The sequence below is a fragment of the Acipenser ruthenus genome, chromosome 4 (assembly GCF_902713425.1).
Source record: "Acipenser ruthenus chromosome 4, fAciRut3.2 maternal haplotype, whole genome shotgun sequence".
Classification (NCBI taxonomy): Eukaryota; Metazoa; Chordata; class Actinopteri; order Acipenseriformes; family Acipenseridae; genus Acipenser; species Acipenser ruthenus.
Window position 1 is genome coordinate 33,983,745 of NC_081192.1, and position 22,507 is coordinate 34,006,251.

General features: G+C 39.5%; 1 protein-coding gene across 3 annotated transcripts; it reads left to right on the top strand.

Moving 5' to 3' along the window:
* The first annotated feature begins 2,381 nt into the window (after nt 1-2,381).
* On the top strand, nt 2,382-12,600 carry LOC131736855 (uncharacterized). Of its 3 annotated transcripts, none has more exons than XM_059022306.1 (10): nt 2,382-3,024; nt 4,453-4,575; nt 8,096-8,209; nt 8,667-8,903; nt 9,220-9,307; nt 9,464-9,628; nt 9,854-9,979; nt 10,320-10,482; nt 10,990-11,069; nt 11,621-12,600. In XM_059022306.1, the coding sequence occupies exons 3-10, from the start codon at nt 8,139-8,141 to the stop codon at nt 11,924-11,926; spliced, it is 1,236 nt and encodes a 411-aa protein (XP_058878289.1). In that variant the 5' UTR covers nt 2,382-3,024; nt 4,453-4,575; nt 8,096-8,138; the 3' UTR covers nt 11,927-12,600. The 3 variants fall into 3 exon arrangements, with proteins under 3 accessions (XP_058878289.1, XP_058878290.1, XP_058878291.1); XM_059022307.1 differs by having other exon boundaries at nt 8,792-8,903; XM_059022308.1 differs by lacking the exon at nt 8,667-8,903 and having other exon boundaries at nt 2,383-3,024.
* The last annotated feature ends 9,907 nt before the right edge of the window (nt 12,601-22,507 follow it).

Below are 22,507 nucleotides of genomic sequence, written 5' to 3' on the forward strand. Positions count from 1 at the left end.
TATAGTAAATTCTGAAAATTTCTATAACCACTGAAGTATGCATTATTCAAGGATGTTAGACTACAGTACTAAGTATGGCCACTATAGTTTACTGTTGTATAATAAAAATTACCACTTTAAAGTATAGTGTTTACAGCAAAATACTGGATTAAAATGCTGCAGTAGCACAGTTCATTTTATTAAATAAATAAACCAAATCTTGAATCAGCAATAGACAATTGGAGTGTTCTGATGTAGTTAAGACTGAAGGTGGCCTCCATAAGGAAAAAACACCAGAGCCCAATGACAAGGAACAAGGCGTATTAATGTGTAGCAGGCTACTGTCCTGTTATCAAAAAAAGGGTTTAAAGCTGCCTGACAATGTGAACTGTACGCATTGGATACTTCAGCATAAACGCCCTTGCCCTAATACTTTACTGGAGTAGGCTTTCATCCCAGCTATTATTAGACTCCTTCAGAAAATGAATTTGGGATCTAAAACTGAAATATTGTGAAAACAATTGGCATTTCCTAGACTTATTTGGTAAACTGACCGTGGTTAGACGTATCAGAGTGTTGGGAATAATGTTTTAGTTTCACTAATTACAAGACACAGTACAGTTCCACTTGTGCAATTACGATACATACTCCTAACAAGAACACACACCCTTCATGTACAGTAATACAAAACAGCTCACGTCTTAACCACGATCATTCTTCATTGCAAGTACACATTTACTATCAACTGCAGCTTCAATATATTCAACTTTCGTTTTTTTCTTCAGTAAACAACCTCTGAATCCCGTAACTTGAGAGAGCACTTATAAATGAATAACACTTCTCTTGGTTCTTACCTCATTCACTTACAGAAACGACTTCTTCATTGTCGTAATACTAGAAGCTTCGTGTTGTCGTAACACTAGATACTTCGTATGAACTTTGTGCTCCTCAATGTTTCACAACGACAGTTTAAACTTGTTCCCCCTGCTATGGTGACAGTTTAGGTCAATGGACTTGTTTAATCTCCTCTTTGACGGTGGTTTTGTATATGCATTTCCTTTGGGAGGGTTATTTAAAGGGTCTTCCTTATTACAAACCTGTTTCTTCGTTCCTTGCTGATAATGTTTTGGGAATTTTAGCAATGTCACGTCTTCCGTGCTTGCGTAATCCCAGACACCACTGACCTTTGTGGCAAACAATTACAACAGTGAGCAGTTACCTTGGGATTACACACCAGGTTCAGACGCATTGATTGGATTTATGTATCCGCAGGCGACCTGAGACTCACCGTTTCAACGGTGTCAGGAGTGCTCAACAGAAAAGAATCCATAGAGAAAAATATTGTATACTGGCCAAGGGCGTTGGTTTTGCCCAGAGCCGTAACTAAGCTTTTAGCTACCGGGGCATGCAAATATATATATATATATATATATATATATATATATATATATATATATATATATATATATATATATATATATATATATATAAATTGCATGCACCTCCGGAATGAAGCAACCGGAGGTGGATGGAAAGACTCCATATCGTAGCTAGCGGGGCATGCAAGACTCCATATCGGAGCTACCGGGGCATGGAATTATATATATATATATATATATATATATATATATATATATATATATATATATATATATTATTGTTATTTTTTTTCTTTTTTCTTTTTTTTTTTTGGATGTTAGGAGTTAGGATGGTATTTACTCGCGCATAAGTTTGAATGTTATTTCCGAATCTCTCCTTTAACATGTTTGAAGGGGACACTGTATTACTTAAAACGTGAATTAACGTCTTAAATCGTGTTAAAAGTGAGCAGTTACCTTGGGATTACACACCAGGTTCAGACGCAATGATTGGATTTATGTATCCGCAGGCGACCTGAGACTCACCGTTTCAACGGTGTCAGTAGTGCTCAACAGAAAAGAATGCTAGAGAAAAATATTGTATACTGGCCAAGGGCGTTGGTTTTGCCCAGAGCCGTAACTAAGCTTTTAGCTACCGGGGCATGCAAATATATATATATATATATATATATATATATATATATATATATATATATATATATATATATATATATATATATATATATATATTGCATGCACCTCCGGAATGAAGCAAACGGAGGTGGATGGAAAGACTCCATATCGTAGCTCCCGGGGCATGCAAATATATATATATATATATATATATATATATATATATATATATATATATATATATATATATATATATATATATATATATATATATATATATTATTGTTATTTTTTTTTCTTTTTTCTTTTTTTTTTTGGATGTTAGGAGTTAGGATGGTATTTACTCGCGCATAGGTTTGAATGTTATTTCCGAATCTCTCCTTTAACATGTTTGATGGGGACACTGTATTACTTAAAACGTGAATTAACGTCTTAAATCGTGTTAAAAGTGAGCAGTTACCTTGGGATTACACACCAGGTTCAGACGCAATGATTGGATTTATGTATCCGCAGGCGACCTGAGACTCACCGTTTCAACGGTGTCAGGAGTGCTCAACAGAAAAGAATGCATAGAGTAAAATATTGTATACACTCTTAGAAAAAATTTAAAACAATATGTTAGTGTGTCATTGTACTCATTCATACTTATTCTTTCTTTAAGGTTTAACGGTTCTTAAGGCCCTTTAATCATACTGAATAATATAACACTCGTTTTATTGATTGCAGTCGTGTAACGGCTTGGATAACGACATTATCTTTAGCTAATTAAAAATATACATATAACAAATTAATATGTAACATTTACATGCATCACACTACATAATATTTGTCATACATCGCTGAGGAGAATCTGTTTGAGACTTTCAAGCTATAGATACGTCACTAAAGCAGAAAAAGTCCACAGAGGTCCACGAACAGTGAGCTTTCCCTTTGGAGCTGCCCCAGCAACAGAGAGTGCCTCCTCAACCAATCGCTGCCAAGGAACCCACACCGCTCGAGGCGGGTATTTTCTTCACAGCACAGAATGCCTTTCCTCACAGCGACAAGTGTTGAGGTGGGTAAGGTCTATTAATAATCCTAATAATGTTAATTTATATTATACTTGATTTTTGAAATGGTTAATCGATGAAAACTTTTAAAAAAGATAACTGTAAAACATTCATGAGTAAACAAAAAAGGTTTTGCTTTTATTAATTATGTGGGTCAATTTTATATTTTGAGGTAATTTTACCAATGACTGAAAACGATAATCAAATAGTCAGAATTGAAGAAAAAAAAATACTTCTGGAAGTTTCTTTTTTTTTTTCAAGACGCAGCTCCGAAAGCCGATCAAATATAGTCGTGTCATAATTGTTATTATTACTATTGTTCGTATGTTTTATTGATTAACGCCGAATTCTAGATTATGTAACTATTACATTTGAGATACATTTAGTAACTTTAATGGGTTCACTGTAAATAGACTACGATTAAAGATTCAACCTCTGTTACAAAGTTGGTGAGGCACACACAAATTACTGTGTTTTTTAGGGGGAAAATATACTTTTTAATGATGTATTTTTAAAGCTACACTGTTTAATTTGTCACCCATACAATCTGAAGCAATCTTCGATAGCTTCCCATTACTTGTATTTACTTTGTAATATTGTAAAATAATAACGTTAAAATACTGTACTGTAGAGTGTGGCTTAATTTGTGGTAGTGATGTAATGTATATATATATATATATATATATATATATATATATATATATATATATATATATATATATATATATATATAAGACATTCATTAGTTAGGACTAGCCCGTTTCTTTAAAAAATATTATATATATATATATATATATATATATATATATATATATATATATATATATATATATATATGCGTTCAATCTGTGCCAGAGCGCAGTCTAACCGTTCCTAAAAACCGCTGAATTTCGGAGCGCTCGAGCACACTGGCCGCTCCAGTTTCACAGCTGGAGAACGTTCACTTTCAAAAAGGCTAACGGCTCGCTGTGGTGGATGCGGGTATATTCTAAACCTATTTTTATTATTTATTTCATATTTGTCATTTTAATGTTTTTTGAGAGAAAAAAAAAAAAATCACATATTTTAAGTCCGGGTTTTACATTTTGAAGCGACTGAAGGGGAGGAGTCGTATGTAGGCTAGCCTTGTTCAACACCAATTAGCAATGAGCAGTTTATATATATATATATATATATAATCTCAAACTGAAGAGCAGCAGTAATAATTACAGTATTATTATTAGACTTAAGAGTTGAAAACTCATATAGAAAATCGGTTATATCGGTCTCAAAAAAGCCATTAAACTGCATAATGATCATAGTTAATAATAACACAGAATGTAAGCTTACAATAAAACTGTATTTCCAAATTTGAAAAAACTTTTAATTGAAAACTTATAAGATGTATCTTTCCAACATAATACTCATGTAAACGGTCTTGTCATTTTTTTCAGATTCAAAGGTGAATGCCTGGTAGCACAATATGGAAAAGTCAGCTGTGGAGGAATGGACTGTTGAAAATGTAGCAGAGTGGATTTCTGGCTTAGGTCTGGGCAACTTCACGGCAACATTTACAGGTGCAAAATTGATATGCCAGTCTACAAATGTACTTGTTGTAGTGTCATAAAGTACACAGTTAAAAAATATTTGTCTCATTTAGAGCTTGCTCACCAACACATTCCTCATTTCACTATCAGATGTAGTGTGGAAAACTGCAGAAAACAGTTTGGAACCGTCAATTCTTTGAGAAAGCATTATTATAAACATCACACAAATTACATCAGAGGACAGCAGTCAACATCCTTGGATTGTAACAATGATTATGCAGATCCAGAAAGTAATAGAGACTCTGACACTGCTTTGCTTTCTGTCTGTAGTGAAAATTTCAGTCAGGTGTCTGTGCATGACTTCCAGTTTGAGCTAACAAAAAATATTGCCACATTTATTTTAAAAATCCAAGAAAAGCATTTACTACCTAAAGTAGTCCAGGACAGCTTGGTTCATAATTTACAATTCATTCTAGATTATTTTCATGAAAATTATTCACAACTAATTAGACAGTGTTTAAATGAAGCAGGCTTCAATGTTGAAGAGAATTATTATTATTATTATTATTATTATTATTATTATTATTATTATTATTATTATTATTATTATTATTATTTATTTCTTAGCAGACGCCCTTATCCAGGGCGACTTACAATCGCAAGCAAATACAAACACATTCAAGTGTTACAATACAAGTCATACAATAAGAACAAGAAATACAATAATTTTTTCAAGTGTGACAAACCACAATTCAATAATACAGCAGATAATAGTGAAAGTTACATCAGGATATGATTAAATAGTGATAGTTACATCAGGATATGATTAAGTACAAAATACTACAGATTAAACACTTGGCAGATTACAATATTCTGAGGTACAGGATTAAATGCAGTAAAATAGGGGGCAGATAAGAGCAAAATAAAGCATATTTAAATGAAGGGTGATAGTGTCCCAGGATACAACAGAGGAGTTCTACAGGTGCTGTTTGAAGAGGTGAGTCTTAAGGAGGCGCCGGAATGTGGTCAGGGACTGGGCAGTCCTGACATCTGTAGGAAGGTCGTTCCACCACTGCGGAGCAAGGGTGGAGAAGGAGCGGGCTCGGGAGGCAGGGGAGCGTAGCGGAGGTAGAGCCAGTCTTCTAGTGCAGGCGGAGCGGAGAGGTCGAGTGGGGGTGTAGGGAGAGATGAGGGTCTGGAGGTAGCTGGGTGCAGTCTGATCAAGGCATCTGTAGGCTAGTACAAGAGTCTTGAACTGGATGCGAGCGGTGATCGGGAGCCAGTGGAGCGAGCGGAGTAGTGGAGTAGCGTGGGCGAAGCAAGGCAGAGAGAACACCAGGCGGGCAGCAGAGTTCTGGATGAGCTGGAGCGGACGGGTGGCGGATGCAGGGAGGCCAGCCAGGAGGGAGTTGCAGTAGTCTAGGCGGGAGACTACCAGGGCCTGAACCAGGAGCTGGGTAGCATAGTTTGTGAGGAAGGGTCGGATTCTTCGGATGTTGCTCAGGAAGAATCGGCAAGTGCGTGCCAGAGTGGAGATGTGCTGGGAATAAGAGAGGCAGGGGTCCAGGGTGACTCCAAGGTTCTTAGCTGAGGAAGAGGGAGAGAGTGTGGTAGATTCCAGAGGAACAGAGATAGAGAGATCAAAGGAGGGGGAGGAGGAGGGAAAGAAAAGGAGGTCAGATTTAGAGAGGTTGAGTTTGAGGTGATGCGAGTGCATCCAGGAGGAAATAGCAGACAGACAGGTAAAGATACGGGAGGAGATGGTGGAGTCAGAGGTGGGGAAGGAGAGGAAAATCTGAGCATCATCAGCATAGAAATGGTATGAGAAACCATAGGATGCTGTGAGGGGGCCCAGGGAGCGGGTGTAGAGAGAGAACAGGAGAGGACCCAAGACTGACCCTTGGGGAACTCCAGTTAAGAGAGGGTGAGGTGTGGAGGTTGCTCCACGCCAGGTTATGAACAGCTTAGCAAACTATTAGCTGAAGAAAATGTCCTGAACAAAGCAGTAGACTTTGTTGCCACAGACTATAAATTGGTTGAGTTTTGCAAAGAAACTCTAGGACTTGTTGAACCTGTATCACATTTTCCTTTTATTATGTACCGATCTTGGACCTTCTTAAACAGGAAGACATCTGGAAATGTGTAAACAGAGAAACTGAATCAAAACCTGGCGATTACTTATGTGACTTCTGTGACAGTGACATTTTTCAGAAACAATTTCCCCGAAATTCTCACTTTCTTAGGATTCACCTATATACAGATGAATTTGAGGTTGTTAACCCCTTGGGCTCCAAAAAAACAATTCATAAAGTTTGTGCTTTCTATTTTACTTTAGGAAATGCATCTGTGAAATACAGATCACAACTAAGTCACATTTATTTGTGTGTTCTAGTAAAATACAAACTTTTGCAGACAAAATACAGTTATAGTGACATACTACAACCTTTAATAAATGACCTAAAAGTGTTGTTCACAGATGGTATTCAAGTAACAGTAAATGGTGAACTAGACATTTTTGTGGAGCTGTAGTAACAATATCAGGGGACAACCTTTCATCTCATGCTTTGGCAGGATTTAAACGTTCATTTAACTGGGCGTATATGCAGATTTTGCATGATATTGCATGAAGAGATTTCAGACAAGTACTCTGAGGATGATTTGATAATTCGAGCATCTGATGCTCACAGATCACATTTGCATTCACGGGAGGTTAATGCAGAAGTTGCCAGTATAGCGTATGGAGTTGTTGCTGAATGTACGTTTGAACAGCTACCGTATTTTGACACTACAACTTCTTTCCCTCCAGATGTTATGCATGATATCCTTGAAGGAGTTATTCCATTACTTTTACGACAACTTTTGCTCACGTTGCATTCAAGACAAATTGTTTCTGTTCAAAACATTAACACTGAACTTGATTTATTTTCCTTTGGACAAAATGACAAGAAAGGAAAGCCAGTTAAATTGTCATTAAAGCATTTAAATGCTGGTACTTTTCCTGGCACTGCCATTCAAAAATGGTGCATGTTTAAATTTCTTCCATTTCTAATTGGCCATTTTGTCCCAACAGAAGATGAACACTGGCAGCACTACCTTCTGTTTCGTGAAATAGTAGACTTTGTAATGTCTCCTGTTGTGAAAAAGTCGTCACTTTCACATTTGCAGATTTTAATTGGAGAATTTCTCAGTGAATTTAATAGACTGTATCCTGGTAATTTTATACCAAAATTGCATTACTTGGTACACTACCCCAGATTGCTAGCTGAATTTGGACCACTTCGATCACTGTATTTTGGTCTGGAATTTAATTCTCACCTTCATGCCTTCAAAATAGAGGCTTTGCATGAGTGGTGTACATTAACACCTGGCAATGAAGTTGACTACCATGCACTCGATGCTTATGAAGACAGTGATGGATGTTTATATATTGCACCTCATCATACTGTGTATAAGGTACTGCTTGCATTTAAAACTGTGAAATTAATTACAATGGCAGGTTAACAATGGTGCTTATTTTTCTGATTAATGTTATGTTTTTTTGTTCATTAAGTGAAGAAATAGATGGTGAGACTCTTTTAGGTCTGACAGAACATATGATTGGAAAAATCTTCCGAACTATGAAGGACCAAGTCAAATTTTTAAAGGCTCTCGAGAACCTTAAAAGGTATGTAATGACAAATATATTATACATTATGTTAGTCTATTGTTGTGTTTTAGTATTTACATTTAAATACCACATACTATACAGGAATCACTTTGAAAAGTATAAATTACTACTACCAGTACGCTTTTTGTATTGTAATGTTGTATTGTAAGAAAGATGTATATTATGGGAGTACATTTTTTTATGGAAACACAGAGAGAGAGAGAGAGAGAGAGAGAGAGAGAGAGAGAGAGAGAGAGAGAGAGAGAGAGAGAGAGAGAGAGAGAGAGAGAGGTATTTTCACTAGTTTAATTCCTGAAAATGAGGACTGGGAATGTATGGTTTTAAACTTCTGTGTAGAAAATTAATATGGCTGTTATATTATAAGGCTCTGTTTAAATATCAAGTCTTTAGATATTTTCAGGTGATTAAAATTATGAAATATTGTTTTATTTTGTTGTTTTTTGTATTTTCATAGAACAAAAGCAAATGAGCATATTGTTTCAGAGAAGGTGCTACCAGTAGAATGCAGAGAAGTGCCACAAACCTCAACAAGTGTTCATGTTTGGACCGCATGTTATACATTGCCTATATTTCCTCCAGTTGTACAGATGGCCCTTGATAGAAAGGACATTGGTTTCAAATCAAAAGACAAATCTGCCCTTCGTGCAGCTCTAATACAGACTCTGTTTGATGACCTCAGCAAATATACGCTGTAAGAACTGAGATTTCGGTGTTTGTTTTAGATACATAGGCAACCAATTTTAGAATAATTACATAACATAAAATAGCACATTCATTTTTAAAAGGATTACTATTTTTTTTAAAATCTATCATAACAGCAATATTTTATTCAAGAGAAAAAGTTTTATTAAATTCATTTTGATAATGCTTTTCAGCATGTTTTTTTGTAAATTAAAGCAATTGTAAAATGCAACTGTATTTCATGACATTATTTCTCAAATATATATTTTTCTTACAATTCACTTACAATTCATATGCCTATATTATTTTCTAATCTGTATATTTAGGTATCCAGACCACATAATGTACAGTACTGTGCTAAGTACTTTGTGCTGTAAGTACAGATTTCTAAGGGATGACAGCCAAACTGGATATGTGAGTATACATTTGGTAGTTATATTCATAAAAGAAATAGTCGAATAAACATTAATTTGTCAAAATTATGCAGCGTTAAATATATTTTTACTAGTTGATATGTATTTTTTATAGCCAGATAATGGACATAGGTTTAACTTTCTATCATTGTTTCAGGCTACTCTACTTGAAATACTGAGAAATAAATTCAAAAAAGAGAGAAAGACACTTATTTCAGTGGAGACTGTAGAAGACATGAAAAAAAAGTTTGGTGCTGTGGGTCGAGGAAGGAAGCGTGCACCAGAGCAACAGCAACCGCTCATGGAAAAGAGAAGAGAATCTGTAAGCCTAACTCTTGGATCTGCATTGACAGAAATAGATTGAAATAGAATTACATACTTTATATATGTACATACATGCGATTGTGTAGTTTATTAGCTAATTGGCTTTCATGGAGAGTACTTGATCTTTAGCATTTTTCCAGAGTAAAGAAAAGCACAGAGAATACATGCAGTAAATGCCTGATCATAAGTATTGAATTACTTAACGTTATGATACATATTGCAGATGCAAAGTGAGGAGTTCCCAGGAGAAGACGAGCATGGTACTGTACACACTCGGGAAAGAATGATGGAGAAGAAGTCCACTGAAGAAGTCCTTGGTCTGTTTCCATTCCTAAAGCATCCTAAACTGGTAGGTACTAGTTTTTATTCTACTATGGTGATTGATCAGAAATTAATATTTTTAGTTATAAGCATGTATAATCACTTTAATTAGTCCTCCTAGGTGACCTTTCTGCATCAGCAATCCACCTGCTCCAGCTTTTACAAAACTCCACTGCTCCTGGTTTTTCCCATGCAACTTCTTTCTGCTCGCATTCAGTTTAGTTTGATTTTGTTTTATTTATTGATTTTTTTAACTACTACATTATTTGTAAGTATTCAACTCTTTTTTACAGCTGTGTATATCGCCTTGGATAAAGGCATATGATAAATAAATAAATATAATAATAACTTTAGCATCTGTATTTTAGCTGTTGCACGAAGTAGAACTACGTTTTGGAGTAAACTTGGAACGGAACCTAATGAGTGGCCTATCCAGAATGGTAGATCCTATTTTCAGACTTTCTAGTGGGCATCTTCTAACTACTGTGATGTCCTACATTGAAGATGCTTCAGATAAGACACAGGAAAATGGTAATGTATAAGAAATATTTATTGTACATCAAATTGTTTTGACCTATCTCAGAATAGGATCTATAAATAACTATTAAACAGAAAATGATGCAACTTCATTTCATACACTTAGAGCATAATATTTCATGGGGAAGATAGCTGGTATTTAACTCTCACAGGGGCATAAAAACCAATGCGAAAAACCTGCATGAACAGATTTTTAGAAACTTTGTTGATACTGTTCTTAACATTTTTTTGCTCCAATCCACAATAACGTTTGTATCAGTGGTGGTCAGTCCTGGTCCTGGAGAGCTACAGTCTTGTGTGTGTTTTTTTAGGTACCTTTAAATCATTTTTAAACTATTCTTTATCTGTGCAGTTTAGCAAATAATGAATTCATGAATGTAACTGAGAGCACTGGTGGAATGCAAAGCCAAAGATCCTGTACCTCTCAGACCAGGGTTGCTCAACATTCTTCCGTTTGCTTTGTACTTTGTATATGATCTGATACCCTATTTGTTTTTTTAGGACTGAGAATGAATGCTGCATTGTTGCTGTTGCCAGCTTTGTTTCGAGAGAGGGAAAATCTGTTGTTTGTTGTTGACCAAGTAAGTTAATTGAGCTCTACTTTTCAAATGTAGCTTAACTGAATTGATGTTTTCAATGTTAAATACAAAGTCAAATTATCATTTAGAGATATCTCAAAATGAGTTTGAGATATCTCCAAATTAATTCCTGATATCTGTAAACCATTTTGAGATATCTTAAAATATGTTAAGATATCTCTAATTATTTCAAAATATTTTAAGATATATTCAACTGATTTAAGGATATTTTGAAATATTTAAAGATATCTGTTAAATATTTAAAGGTATCTCTTAATTTGGCTTGCCATAAATGTGTACTTAATGAATTATGAGGGAGACTTGTAGGCAATTAACAGGAGTTTAAGACGTTCATCGCTGTTTTAAGTGAGATCCGACAGTTTAAATGTTTTTAAAGGGAGGAATATTACGAAATCCCTTTAAAGTAGCCGCAGCCCCACCACACGAGCCGCCACTGCTTGTAGGTATGGTGAGATGCTGCTGAAGTACAATTTCACATAATTTATTGTTGAATAAAGTTATTAATTATTATTATTATTTTAAAATCTATACAGGTACCACCATCACCTACGCCAACTATCGTTTTCAAGGGAACAACAAGCCCATTGGCAGCAGATGACATCTCTGTTTGTGTTGATGGAATTGAGATACTCAGTGATTATCCAGGAATGGATATCACCCTTGCTGTTGAATGTATTTTTTCTCTTTATTTTTCCTTGGGCATTGAGTATCCTAAAGCTCTAAAAAATTTTCTGACTTTCATGGAAAGGTACTTCATGAAGCTGAGTACCTCTGACAAAGTACCTTTGCCAGTGTTAAAGATGTACAGTCAAATAACTGCACTTTTACTTGGGGAATAATTATATTGATCTGATGGAATGCCATTTTAACATTTAAACTGAAATTAAATGAATTTATTGTGTCAACTATTTAATTTGATTACAAAAACAGAATGTTTGATATAAAAATGTAATTGTACATATCAAAAAAAGTATTTATTTTAAATGTAAATGGCTGATTAGAAAATTAATTGTTTATAACAAATGTAAATAGTTTTTAATAGAAGTTTTGATCTAAAAAAACTAATAAACATTCAGTCTTAATTTATAGATATCATAAACTCATAATAAGCTCTGATCTAAATACTGTACTGTAGCTCTTCTAATTTGTGCCACCAAAAAATGAATAAGAAAAAAGAAACCCACGTTCATCAGTTTCAATATACATTTTATCTCAGCTTTTTCAAGGTCTATTACATGTTCTTGAAAATGTATTTTGTGTAAGTTTCAGGAAAATCTGTGGGATGCATAGATTTATTTTCCAGTTTGCTGCGAGACCCTTTTTTTCACTGTGTAAATAATATGGTTTAATTATTAAAAACACACAGGTTGAATAAAACTGTGTAAAACTGTATATAACTAAACCTGAAACTGAAACTACTCTAATGGTTTAACCTGTAAAAACAATAAATTGTTATATAAATGTTTAATAAATAAATTGTTGGCATCCTGAATTGAGTGATTTATCAAAGCACTTACACTTCTGAGGTTGGGGGATTCTAAAGGATGTGAAGAGCTCTTAAAGGTATACATTTGTTTTTTCTCAGATGAACCAAACAACCCTCCATAGAATGTTAATTGTAAGGTTCAATAGTGTAACTCTTATGGTTCTATATTAAACCTCAATAGAAGGTTCTTCAGAGGAACCACTATGGTTCTGTATTATACCATTAATATAAGAACCATGGTGGATCTTTATTAAACCTCTAATGCAGGGTTCTTCCAAAGATGGTTCCAAATCTATACAAGCAGATAGAACCTTTTAGGGTTCTATATTGTACCCTTTTTTCTAAGTGTACTGCATAAAAAAAACGAGTGTGTTGTCGTGGCAGTTGGTGATCAAAGAAATAAAACAAAATAAAATCAATAAATAATAATGTCATAGACTTAAAGTCATACCTTTGAAGTCATAATGCATTGCAAGTGTTATTAGGGAATGTTGTGCTGTGTTTTCAAGCGCTTCAGTGTGCTGCTCTGCAAGGTTTGGAGACAGCGGGTGCGTTCACGGAGATCAAGAGCAGCTGCAGATCAAGAGCAGCCGCCGCAGGGGAGGGATACCATGGTAAATAGGTTACCAATTTACCATGGTATCTATCTCTCCCCTGGGTGCGTTGTGTTTTGGTGAGCAGTAATGCAGGAAAGCAGCGAGCGGGATGGCGAGCTTGTCCTGCTGCTCCAACACAAGCTACCTTAAGAGCTGGTACGATGCGGGCAATGGGTGAAGTTCGTCAGGAGTACTGCATAAAAAAACAAGTGTGTTGTTGTGGCAGTTGGTGATCAAAGAAATAAAACAAAATAAAATCAATAAATAATAATGTCATAGACTTAAAGTCATACCTTTGAAGTCATAATGCATTACAAGTGTTATTAGGGAATGTTGTGCTGTGTTTTCAAGCGCTTCAATGTGCTGCTCTGCAAGGTTTGGAGACAGCGGGTGCGTTCACGGAGATCAAGAGCAGCCCGCGCAAAACACAAGGCACCCAGGGGAGAGATACCATGGTAAATAGGTTACCTATTTACCTATTTTTGTTTCGGCGAACGGTTTTGGTGAGCAGTAATGCAGGAAAGCAGCGGGCGGGATGGCGAGCTTGTCCTGCTGCTCCAACACAAGCTACCTTAAGAGCCGGTACGATGCGGGCAATGGGTGAAGTTCGTCAGGAGTACTGCATAAAAAAACAAGTGTGTTGTCGTGGCAGTTGGTGATCAAAGAAATAAAACAAAATAAAATCAATAAATAATAATGTCATAGACTTAAAGTCATACCTTTGAAGTCATAATGCATTGCAAGTGTTATTATGGAATGTTGTGCTGTGTTTTCAAGCGCTTCAATGTGACAGCGGGTGCGTTCACGGAGATCAAGAGCAGCCGGAGATCAAGAGCAGCCGCCGCAGGGGAGGGATACCATGGTAAATAGGTTACCTATTTACCATGGTATCTCTCCCCTGGGTGCGTTGTGTTTTGGTGAGCAGTAATGCAGGAAAGCAGCGGGTGGGATGGCGAGCTTGTCTTGCTGCTCCATCACAAGCTACCTTAAGAGCCGGTACGATGCGGGCAATGGGTGAAGTTCGTCAGGAGTACTGCATAAAAAAACGAGTGTGTTGTCGTGGCAGTTGGTGATCAAAGAAATAAAACAAAATAAAATCAATAAATAATAATGTCATAGACTTAAAGTCATACCTTTGAAGTCATAATGCATTGCAAGTGTTATTAGGGAATGTTGTGCTGTGTTTTCAAGCGCTTCAATGTGCTGCTCTGCAAGGTTTGGAGACAGCGGGTGCGTTCACGGAGATCAAGAGCAGCCGGAGATCAAGAGCAGCCGCCGCAGGGGAGGGATACCATGGTATCTCTCCCCTGGGTGCGTTGTGTTTTGGTGAGCAATAATGCAGGAAAGCAGCGGGCGGGATGGCGAGCTTGTCCTGCTGCTCCAACAAAAGCTACCTTAAGAGCCGGTACGATGCGGGCAATGGGTGAAGTTCGTCAGGAGTACTGCATAAAAAAAAGGGTGTGTTGTCGTGGCAGTTGGTGATCAAAGAAATAAAACAAAATAAAATCAATAAAAAATAATGTCATAGACTTAAAGTCATACCTTTGAAGTCATAATGCATTACAAGTGTTATTAGGGAATGTTGTGCTGTGTTTTCAAGCGCTTCAATGTGCTGCTCTGCAAGGTTTGGAGACAGCAGGTGCATTCACGGAGATCAAGAGCAGCCGGCGCAAAACACAAGGCACCCAGGGGAGAGATACCATGGTAAATAGGTTACCTATTTACCTAGTTTTGTTTCGGCGAACGGTTTTGGTGAGCAATAATGCAGGAAAGCAGCGGGCGGGATGGCGAGCTTGTCCTGCTGCTCCAACACAAGCTACCTTAAGAGCCGGTACGATGCGGGCAATGGGTGAAGTTCGTCAGGAGTACTGCATAAAAAAACGAGTGTGTTGTCGTGGCAGTTGGTGATCAAAGAAATAAAAGCCATACCTTTGAAGTCATAATGCATTGCAAGTGTTATTAGGGAATGTTGTGCTGTGTTTTCAAGCGCTTCAATGTGCTGCTCTGCAAAGTTTGGAGACAGCGCGTGCGTTCACGGAGATCAAGAGCAGCCGGAGATCAAGAGCAGCCGCCGCAGGGGAGGGATACCATGGTAAATAGGTTACCTATTTACCATGGTATCTCTCCCCTGGGTGCGTTGTGTTTTGGTGAGCAATAATACAGGAAAGCAGCTGGCGGGATGGCGAGCTTGTCCTGCTGCTCCAACAAAAGCTACCTTAAGAGCCGGTATGATGCGGGCAATGGGTGAAGTTCGTCAGGAGTACTGCATAAAAAAACGAGTGTGTTGTCGTGGCAGTTGGTGATCAAAGAAATAAAACAAAATAAAATCAATAAAAAATAATGTCATAGACTTAAAGTCATACCTTTGAAGTCATAATGCATTACAAGTGTTATTAGGGAATGTTGTGCTGTGTTTTCAAGCGCTTCAATGTGCTGCTCTGCAAGGTTTGGAGACAGCAGGTGCATTCACGGAGATCAAGAGCAGCCGGCGCAAAACACAAGGCACCCAGGGGAGAGATACCATGGTAAATAGGTTACCTATTTACCTATTTTTGTTTCGGCGAACGGTTTTGGTGAGCAATAATGCAGGAAAGCAGCGGGCGGGATGGCGAGCTTGTCCTGCTGCTCCAACACAAGCTACCTTAAGAGCCGGTACGATGCGGGCAATGGGTGAAGTTCGTCAGGAGTACTGCATAAAAAAACGAGTGTGTTGTCGTGGCAGTTGGTGATCAAAGAAATAAAAGCCATACCTTTGAAGTCATAATGCATTGCAAGTGTTATTAGGGAATGTTGTGCTGTGTTTTCAAGCGCTTCAATGTGCTGCTCTGCAAGGTTTGGAGACAGCGGGTGCGTACACGGAGATCAAGAGCAGCCGGAGATCAAGAGCCGCCGCCGCAGGGGAGGGATACCATGGTAAATAGGTTACCTATTTACCATGGTATCTCTCCCCTGGGTGCGTTGTGTTTTGGTGAGCAATAATGCAGGAAAGCAGCGGGCGGGATGGCGAGCTTGTCCTGCTGCTCCAACACAAGCTACCTTAAGAGCCGGTACGATACGGGCTATGGGTGAAGTTCGTCAGGAGTACTGCATAAAAAAACGAGTGTGTTGTCGTGGCAGTTGGTGATCAAAGAAATAAAACAAAATAAAATCAATAAATAATAATTTCATAGACTTAAACTCATACCTTTGAAGTCATAATGCATTACAAGTGTTATTAGGGAATGTTGTGCTGTGTTTAAAAGCGCTTCAATGTGCTGCTCTGCAAGGTTTGGAGACAGCGGGTGCGTTCACGGAGATCAAGAGCAGCCGGAGATCAAGAGCAGCCGCCGCAGGGGAGGGATACCATGGTAAATAGGTTACCTATTTACCATGGTATCTCTCCCCTGGGTGCGTTGTGTTTTGGTGAGCAATAATGCAGGAAAGCAGCGGGCGGGATGGCGAGCTTGTCCTGCTGCTCCAACACAAGCTACCTTAAGAGCCGGTACGATGCGGGCAATGGGTGAAGTTCGTCAGGAGTACTGCATAAAAAAACGAGTGTGTTGTCGTGGCAGTTGGTGATCAAAGAAATAAAACAAAATAAAATCAATAAATAATAATGTCATAGACCTAAAGCCATACCTTTGAAGTCATAATGCATTACAAGTGTTATTAGGGAATGTTGTGCTGTGTTTTCAAGCGCTTCAATGTGCTGCTCTGCAAGGTTTGGAGACAGCGGGTGCGTACACGGAGATCAAGAGCAGCCGGAGATGAAGAGCAGCCGCCGCAGGGGAGGGATACCATGGTAAATAGGTTACCTATTTACCATGGTATCTCTCCCCTGCGTGCGTTGTGTTTTGGTGAGCAATAATGCAGGAAAGCAGCGAGCGGGATGGCGAGCTTGTCCTGCTGCTCCAACACAAGCTACCTTAAGAGCCGGTACGATGCGGGCAATGGGTGAAGTTCGTCAGGAGTACTGCATAAATAAACAAGTGTGTTGTCGTGGCAGTTGGTGATCAAAGAAATAAAACAAAATAAAATCAATAAATAATAATGTCATAGACCTAAAGCCATACCTTTGAAGTCATAATGCATTGCAAGTGTTATTAGGGAATGTTGTGTTGTGTTTTCAAGTGCTTCAATGTGCTGCTCTGCAAGGTTTGGAGACAGCGGGTGCGTTCACGGAGATCAAGAGCAGCCGGAGATGAAGAGCAGCCGCCGCAGGGGAGGGATACCATGGTATCTCTCCCCTGGGTGCGTTGTGTTTTGGTGAGCAATAATGCAGGAAAGCAGCGGGCGGGATGGCGAGCTTGTCCTGCTGCTCCAACACAAGCTACCTTAAGAGCCGGTACGATGCGGGCAATGGGTGAAGTTCGTCAGGAGTACTGCATAAAAAAAGAGTGTGTTGTCGTGGCAGTTGGTGATCAAAGAAATAAAACAAAATAAAATCAATAAATAATAATGTCATAGACTTAAAGTCATACCTTTGAAGTCATAATGCATTACAAGTGTTATTAGGGAATGTTGTGCTGTGTTTTCAAGCGCTTCAATGTGCTGCTCTGCAAGGTTTGGAGACAGCGGGTGCGTTCACGGAGATCAAGAGCAGCCGGCGCAAAACACAAGGCACCCAGGGGAGAGATACCATGGTAAATAGGTTACCTATTTACCTATTTTTGTTTCGGCGAACGGTTTTGGTGAGCAGTAATGCAGGAAAGCAGCGGGCGGGATGGCGAGCTTGTCCTGCTGCTCCATCACAAGCTACCTTAAGAGCCGGTACGATGCGGGCAATGGGTGAAGTTCGTCAGGAGTACTGCATAAAAAAACGAGTGTGTTGTCGTGGCAGTTGGATATCAAAGAAATAAAACAAAATAAAATCAATAAATAATAATGTCATAGACTTAAAGTCATACCTTTGAAGTCATAATGCATTGCAAGTGTTATTATGGAATGTTGTGCTGTGTTTTCAAGCGTTTCAATGTGCTGCTCTGCAAGGTTTGGAGACAGCGTGTGCGTTCACGGAGATCAAGAGCAGCGGGAGATCAAGAGCAGCCGCCACAGGGGAGGGATACCATGGTAAATAGGTTACCTATTTACCATGGTATCTCTCCCCTGGGTGCGTTGTGTTTTGGTGAGCAATAATGCAGGAAAGCAGCGGGCGGGATGGCGAGCTTGTCCTGCTGCTCCAACACAAGCTACCTTAAGAGCCGGTACGATGCGGGCAATTGGTGAAGTTCGTCAGGAGTACTGCATAAAAAAACGAGTGTGTTGTCGTGGCAGTTGGTGATCAAAGAAATAAAACAAAATAAAATCAATAAATAATAATGTCATAGACCTAAAGCCATACCTTTGAAGTCATAATGCATTGCAAGTGTTATTAGGGAATGTTGTGCTGTGTTTTCAAGCGCTTCAATGTGCTGCTCTGCAAGGTTTGGAGACAGCGGGTGCGTTCACGGAGATCAAGAGCAGCCGGAGATGAAGAGCAGCCGCCGCAGGGGAGGGATACCATGGTAAATAGGTTACCTATTTACCATGGTATCTCTCCCCTGGGTGCGTTGTGTTTTGGTGAGCAATAAAGCAGGAAAGCAGCGGGCGGGATGGCGAGCTTGTCCTGCTGCTCCAACACAAGCTACCTTAAGAGCCGGTACGATGCGGGCAATGGGTGAAGTTCGTCAGGAGTACTGCATAAAAAAACGAGTATGTTGTCGTGGCAGTTGGTGATCAAAGAAATAAAACAAAATAAAATCAATAAAAAATAATGTCATAGACTTAAAGTCATACCTTTGAAGTCATAATGCATTACAAGTGTTATTAGGGAATGTTGTGCTGTGTTTTCAAGCGCTTCAATGTGCTGCTCTGCAAGGTTTGGAGACAGCAGGTGCGTTCACGGAGATCAAGAGCAGCCGGCGCAAAACACAAGGCACCCAGGGGAGAGATACCATGGTAAATAGGTTACCTATTTACCTATTTTTGTTTCGGCGAACGGTTTTGGTGAGCAATAATGCAGGAAAGCAGCTGGCGGGATGGCGAGCTTGTCCTGCTGCTCCAACACAAGCTACCTTAAGAGCCGGTACGATGCGGGCAATGGGTGAAGTTCGTCAGGAGTACTGCATAAAAAAAACGAGTGTGTTGTCGTGGCAGTTGGTGATCAAAGAAATAAAACAAAATAAAATCAATAAATAATAATGTCATAGACTTAAAGTCATACCTTTGAAGTCATAATGCATTGCAAGTGTTATTAGGGAATGTTGTGCTGTGTTTTCAAGCGCTTCAATGTGCTGCTCTGCAAGGTTTGGAGACAGCGGGTGCGTTCACGGAGATCAAGAGCAGCCGGAGATCAAGAGCAGCCGCCGCAGGGGTGGGATACCATGGTAAATAGGTTACCTATTTACCATGGTATCTCTCCCCTGGGTGCGTTGTGTTTTGGTGAGCAATAATGCAGGAAAGCAGCGGGCGGGATGGCGAGCTTGTCCTGCTGCTCCAACAAAAGCTACCTTAAGAGCCGGTACGATGCGGGCAATGGGTGAAGTTCGTCAGGAGTACTGCATAAAAAAACGAGTGTGTTGTCGTGGCAGTTGGTGATCAAAGAAATAAAACAAAATAAAATCAATAAAAAATAATGTCATAGACTTAAAGTCATACCTTTGAAGTCATAATGCATTACAAGTGTTATTAGGGAATGTTGTGCTGTGTTTTCAAGCGCTTCAATGTGCTGCTCTGCAAGGTTTGGAGACAGCGGGTGCGTTCACGGAGATCAAGAGCAGCCGGCGCAAAACACAAGGCACCCAGGGGAGAGATACCATGGTAAATAGGTTACCTATTTACCTATTTTTGTTTCGGCGAACGGTTTTGGTGAGAAGTAATGCAGGAAAGCAGCGGGCGGGATGGCGAGCTTGTCCTGCTGCTCCATCACAAGCTACCTTAAGAGCCGGTACGATGCGGGCAATGGGTGAAGTTCGTCAGGAGTACTGCATAAAAAAACGAGTGTGTTGTCGTGGCAGTTGGTTATCAAAGAAATAAAACAAAATAAAATCAATAAATAATAATGTCATAGACTTAAAGTCATACCTTTGAAGTCATAATGCATTGCAAGTGTTATTATGGAATGTTGTGCTGTGTTTTCAAGCGCTTCAATGTGCTGCTCTGCAAGGTTTGGAGACAGCGGGTGCGTTCACGGAGATCAAGAGCAGCCGGAGATCAAGAGCAGCCGCCGCAGGGGAGGGATACCATGGTAAATATGTTACCTATTTACCATGGTATCTCTCCCCTGGGTGCGTTGTGTTTTGGTGAGCAATAATGCAGGAAAGCAGCGGGCGGGATGGCGAGCTTGTCCTGCTGCTCCAACACAAGCTACCTTAAGAGCCGGTACGATGCGGGCAATTGGTGAAGTTCGTCAGGAGTACTGCATAAAAAAAACGAGTGTGTTGTCGTGGCAGTTGGTGATCAAAGAAATAAAACAAAATAAAATCAATAAATAATAATGTCATAGACCTAAAGCCATACCTTTGAAGTCATAATGCATTGCAAGTGTTATTAGGGAATGTTGTGCTGTGTTTTCAAGCGCTTCAATGTGCTGCTCTGCAAGGTTTGGAAACAGCGGGTGCGTTCACGGAGATCAAGAGCAGCCGGAGATGAAGAGCAGCCGCCGCAGGGGAGGGATACCATGGTAAATAGGTTACCTATTTACCATGGTATCTCTCCCCTGGGTGCGTTGTGTTTTGGTGAGCAATAATGCAGGAAAGCAGCGGGCGGGATGGCGAGCTTGTCCTGCTGCTCCAACAAAAGCTACCTTAAGAGCCGGTACGATGCGGGCAATGGGTGAAGTTCGTCAGGAGTACTGCATAAAAAAACGAGTGTGTTGTCGTGGCAGTTGGTGATCAAAGAAATAAAACAAAATAAAATCAATAAAAAATAATGTCATAGACTTAAAGTCATACCTTTGAAGTCATAATGCATTACAAGTGTTATTAGGGAATGTTGTGCTGTGTTTTCAAGCGCTTCAATGTGCTGCTCTGCAAGGTTTGGAGACAGCAGATGCGTTCACGGAGATCAAGAGCAGCCGGCGCAAAACACAAGGCACCCAGGGGAGAGATACCATGGTAAATAGGTTACCTATTTACCTATTTTTGTTTCGGCGAACGGTTTTGGTGAGCAATAATGCAGGAAAGCAGCGGGCGGGATGGCGAGCTTGTCCTGCTGATCCAACACAAGCTACCTTAAGAGCCGGTACGATGCGGGCAATGGGTGAAGTTCGTCAGGAGTACTGCATAAAAAAACGAGTGTGTTGTCGTGGCAGTTGGTGATCAAAGAAATAAAAGCCATACCTTTGAAGTCATAATGCATTGCAAGTGTTATTAGGGAATGTTGTGCTGTGTTTTCAAGCGCTTCAATGTGCTGCTCTGCAAGGTTTGGAGACAGCGCGTACGTTCACAGAGATCAAGAGCAGCCGGAGATCAAGAGCAGCCGCCGCAGGGGAGGGATACCATGGTAAATAGGTTACCTATTTACCATGGTATCTCTCCCCTGGGTGCGTTGTGTTTTGGTGAGCAATAATGCAGGAAAGCAGCGGGCGGGATGGCGAGCTTGTCCTGCTGCTCCAACACAAGCTACCTTAAGAGCCAGTACGATGCGGGCAATGGGTGAAGTTCGTCAGGAGTACTGCATAAAAAAACGAGTGTGTTGTCGTGGCAGTTGGTGATCAAAGAAATAAAACAAAATAAAATCAATAAATAATAATGTCATAGACCTAAAGCCATACCTTTGAAGTCATAATGCATTACAAGTGTTATTAGGGAATGTTGTGCTGTGTTTTCAAGCGCTTCAATGTGCTGCTCTGCAAGGTTTGGAGACAGCGGGTGCGTTCACGGAGATCAAGAGCAGCCGGAGATGAAGAGCAGCCGCCGCAGGGGAGGGATACCATGGTAAATAGGTTACCTATTTACCATGGTATCTCTCCCCTGGGTGCGTTGTGTTTTGGTGAGCAATAATGCAGGAAAGCAGCGAGCGGGATGGCGAGCTTGTCCTGCTGCTCCAACACAAGCTACCTTAAGAGCCGGTACGATGCGGGCAATGGGTGAAGTTCGTCAGGAGTACTGCATAAAAAAACGAGTGTGTTGTCGTGGCAGTTGGTGATCAAAGAAATAAAACAAAATAAAATCAATAAATAATAATGTCATAGACCTAAAGCCATACATTTGAAGTCATAATGCATTTCAAGTGTTATTAGGGAATGTTGTGTTGTGTTTTCAAGCGCTTCAATGTGCTGCTCTGCAAGGTTTGGAGACAGCGGGTGCGTTCACGGAGATCAAGAGCAGCCGGAGATGAAGAGCAGCCGCCGCAGGGGAGGGATACCATGGTAAATAGGT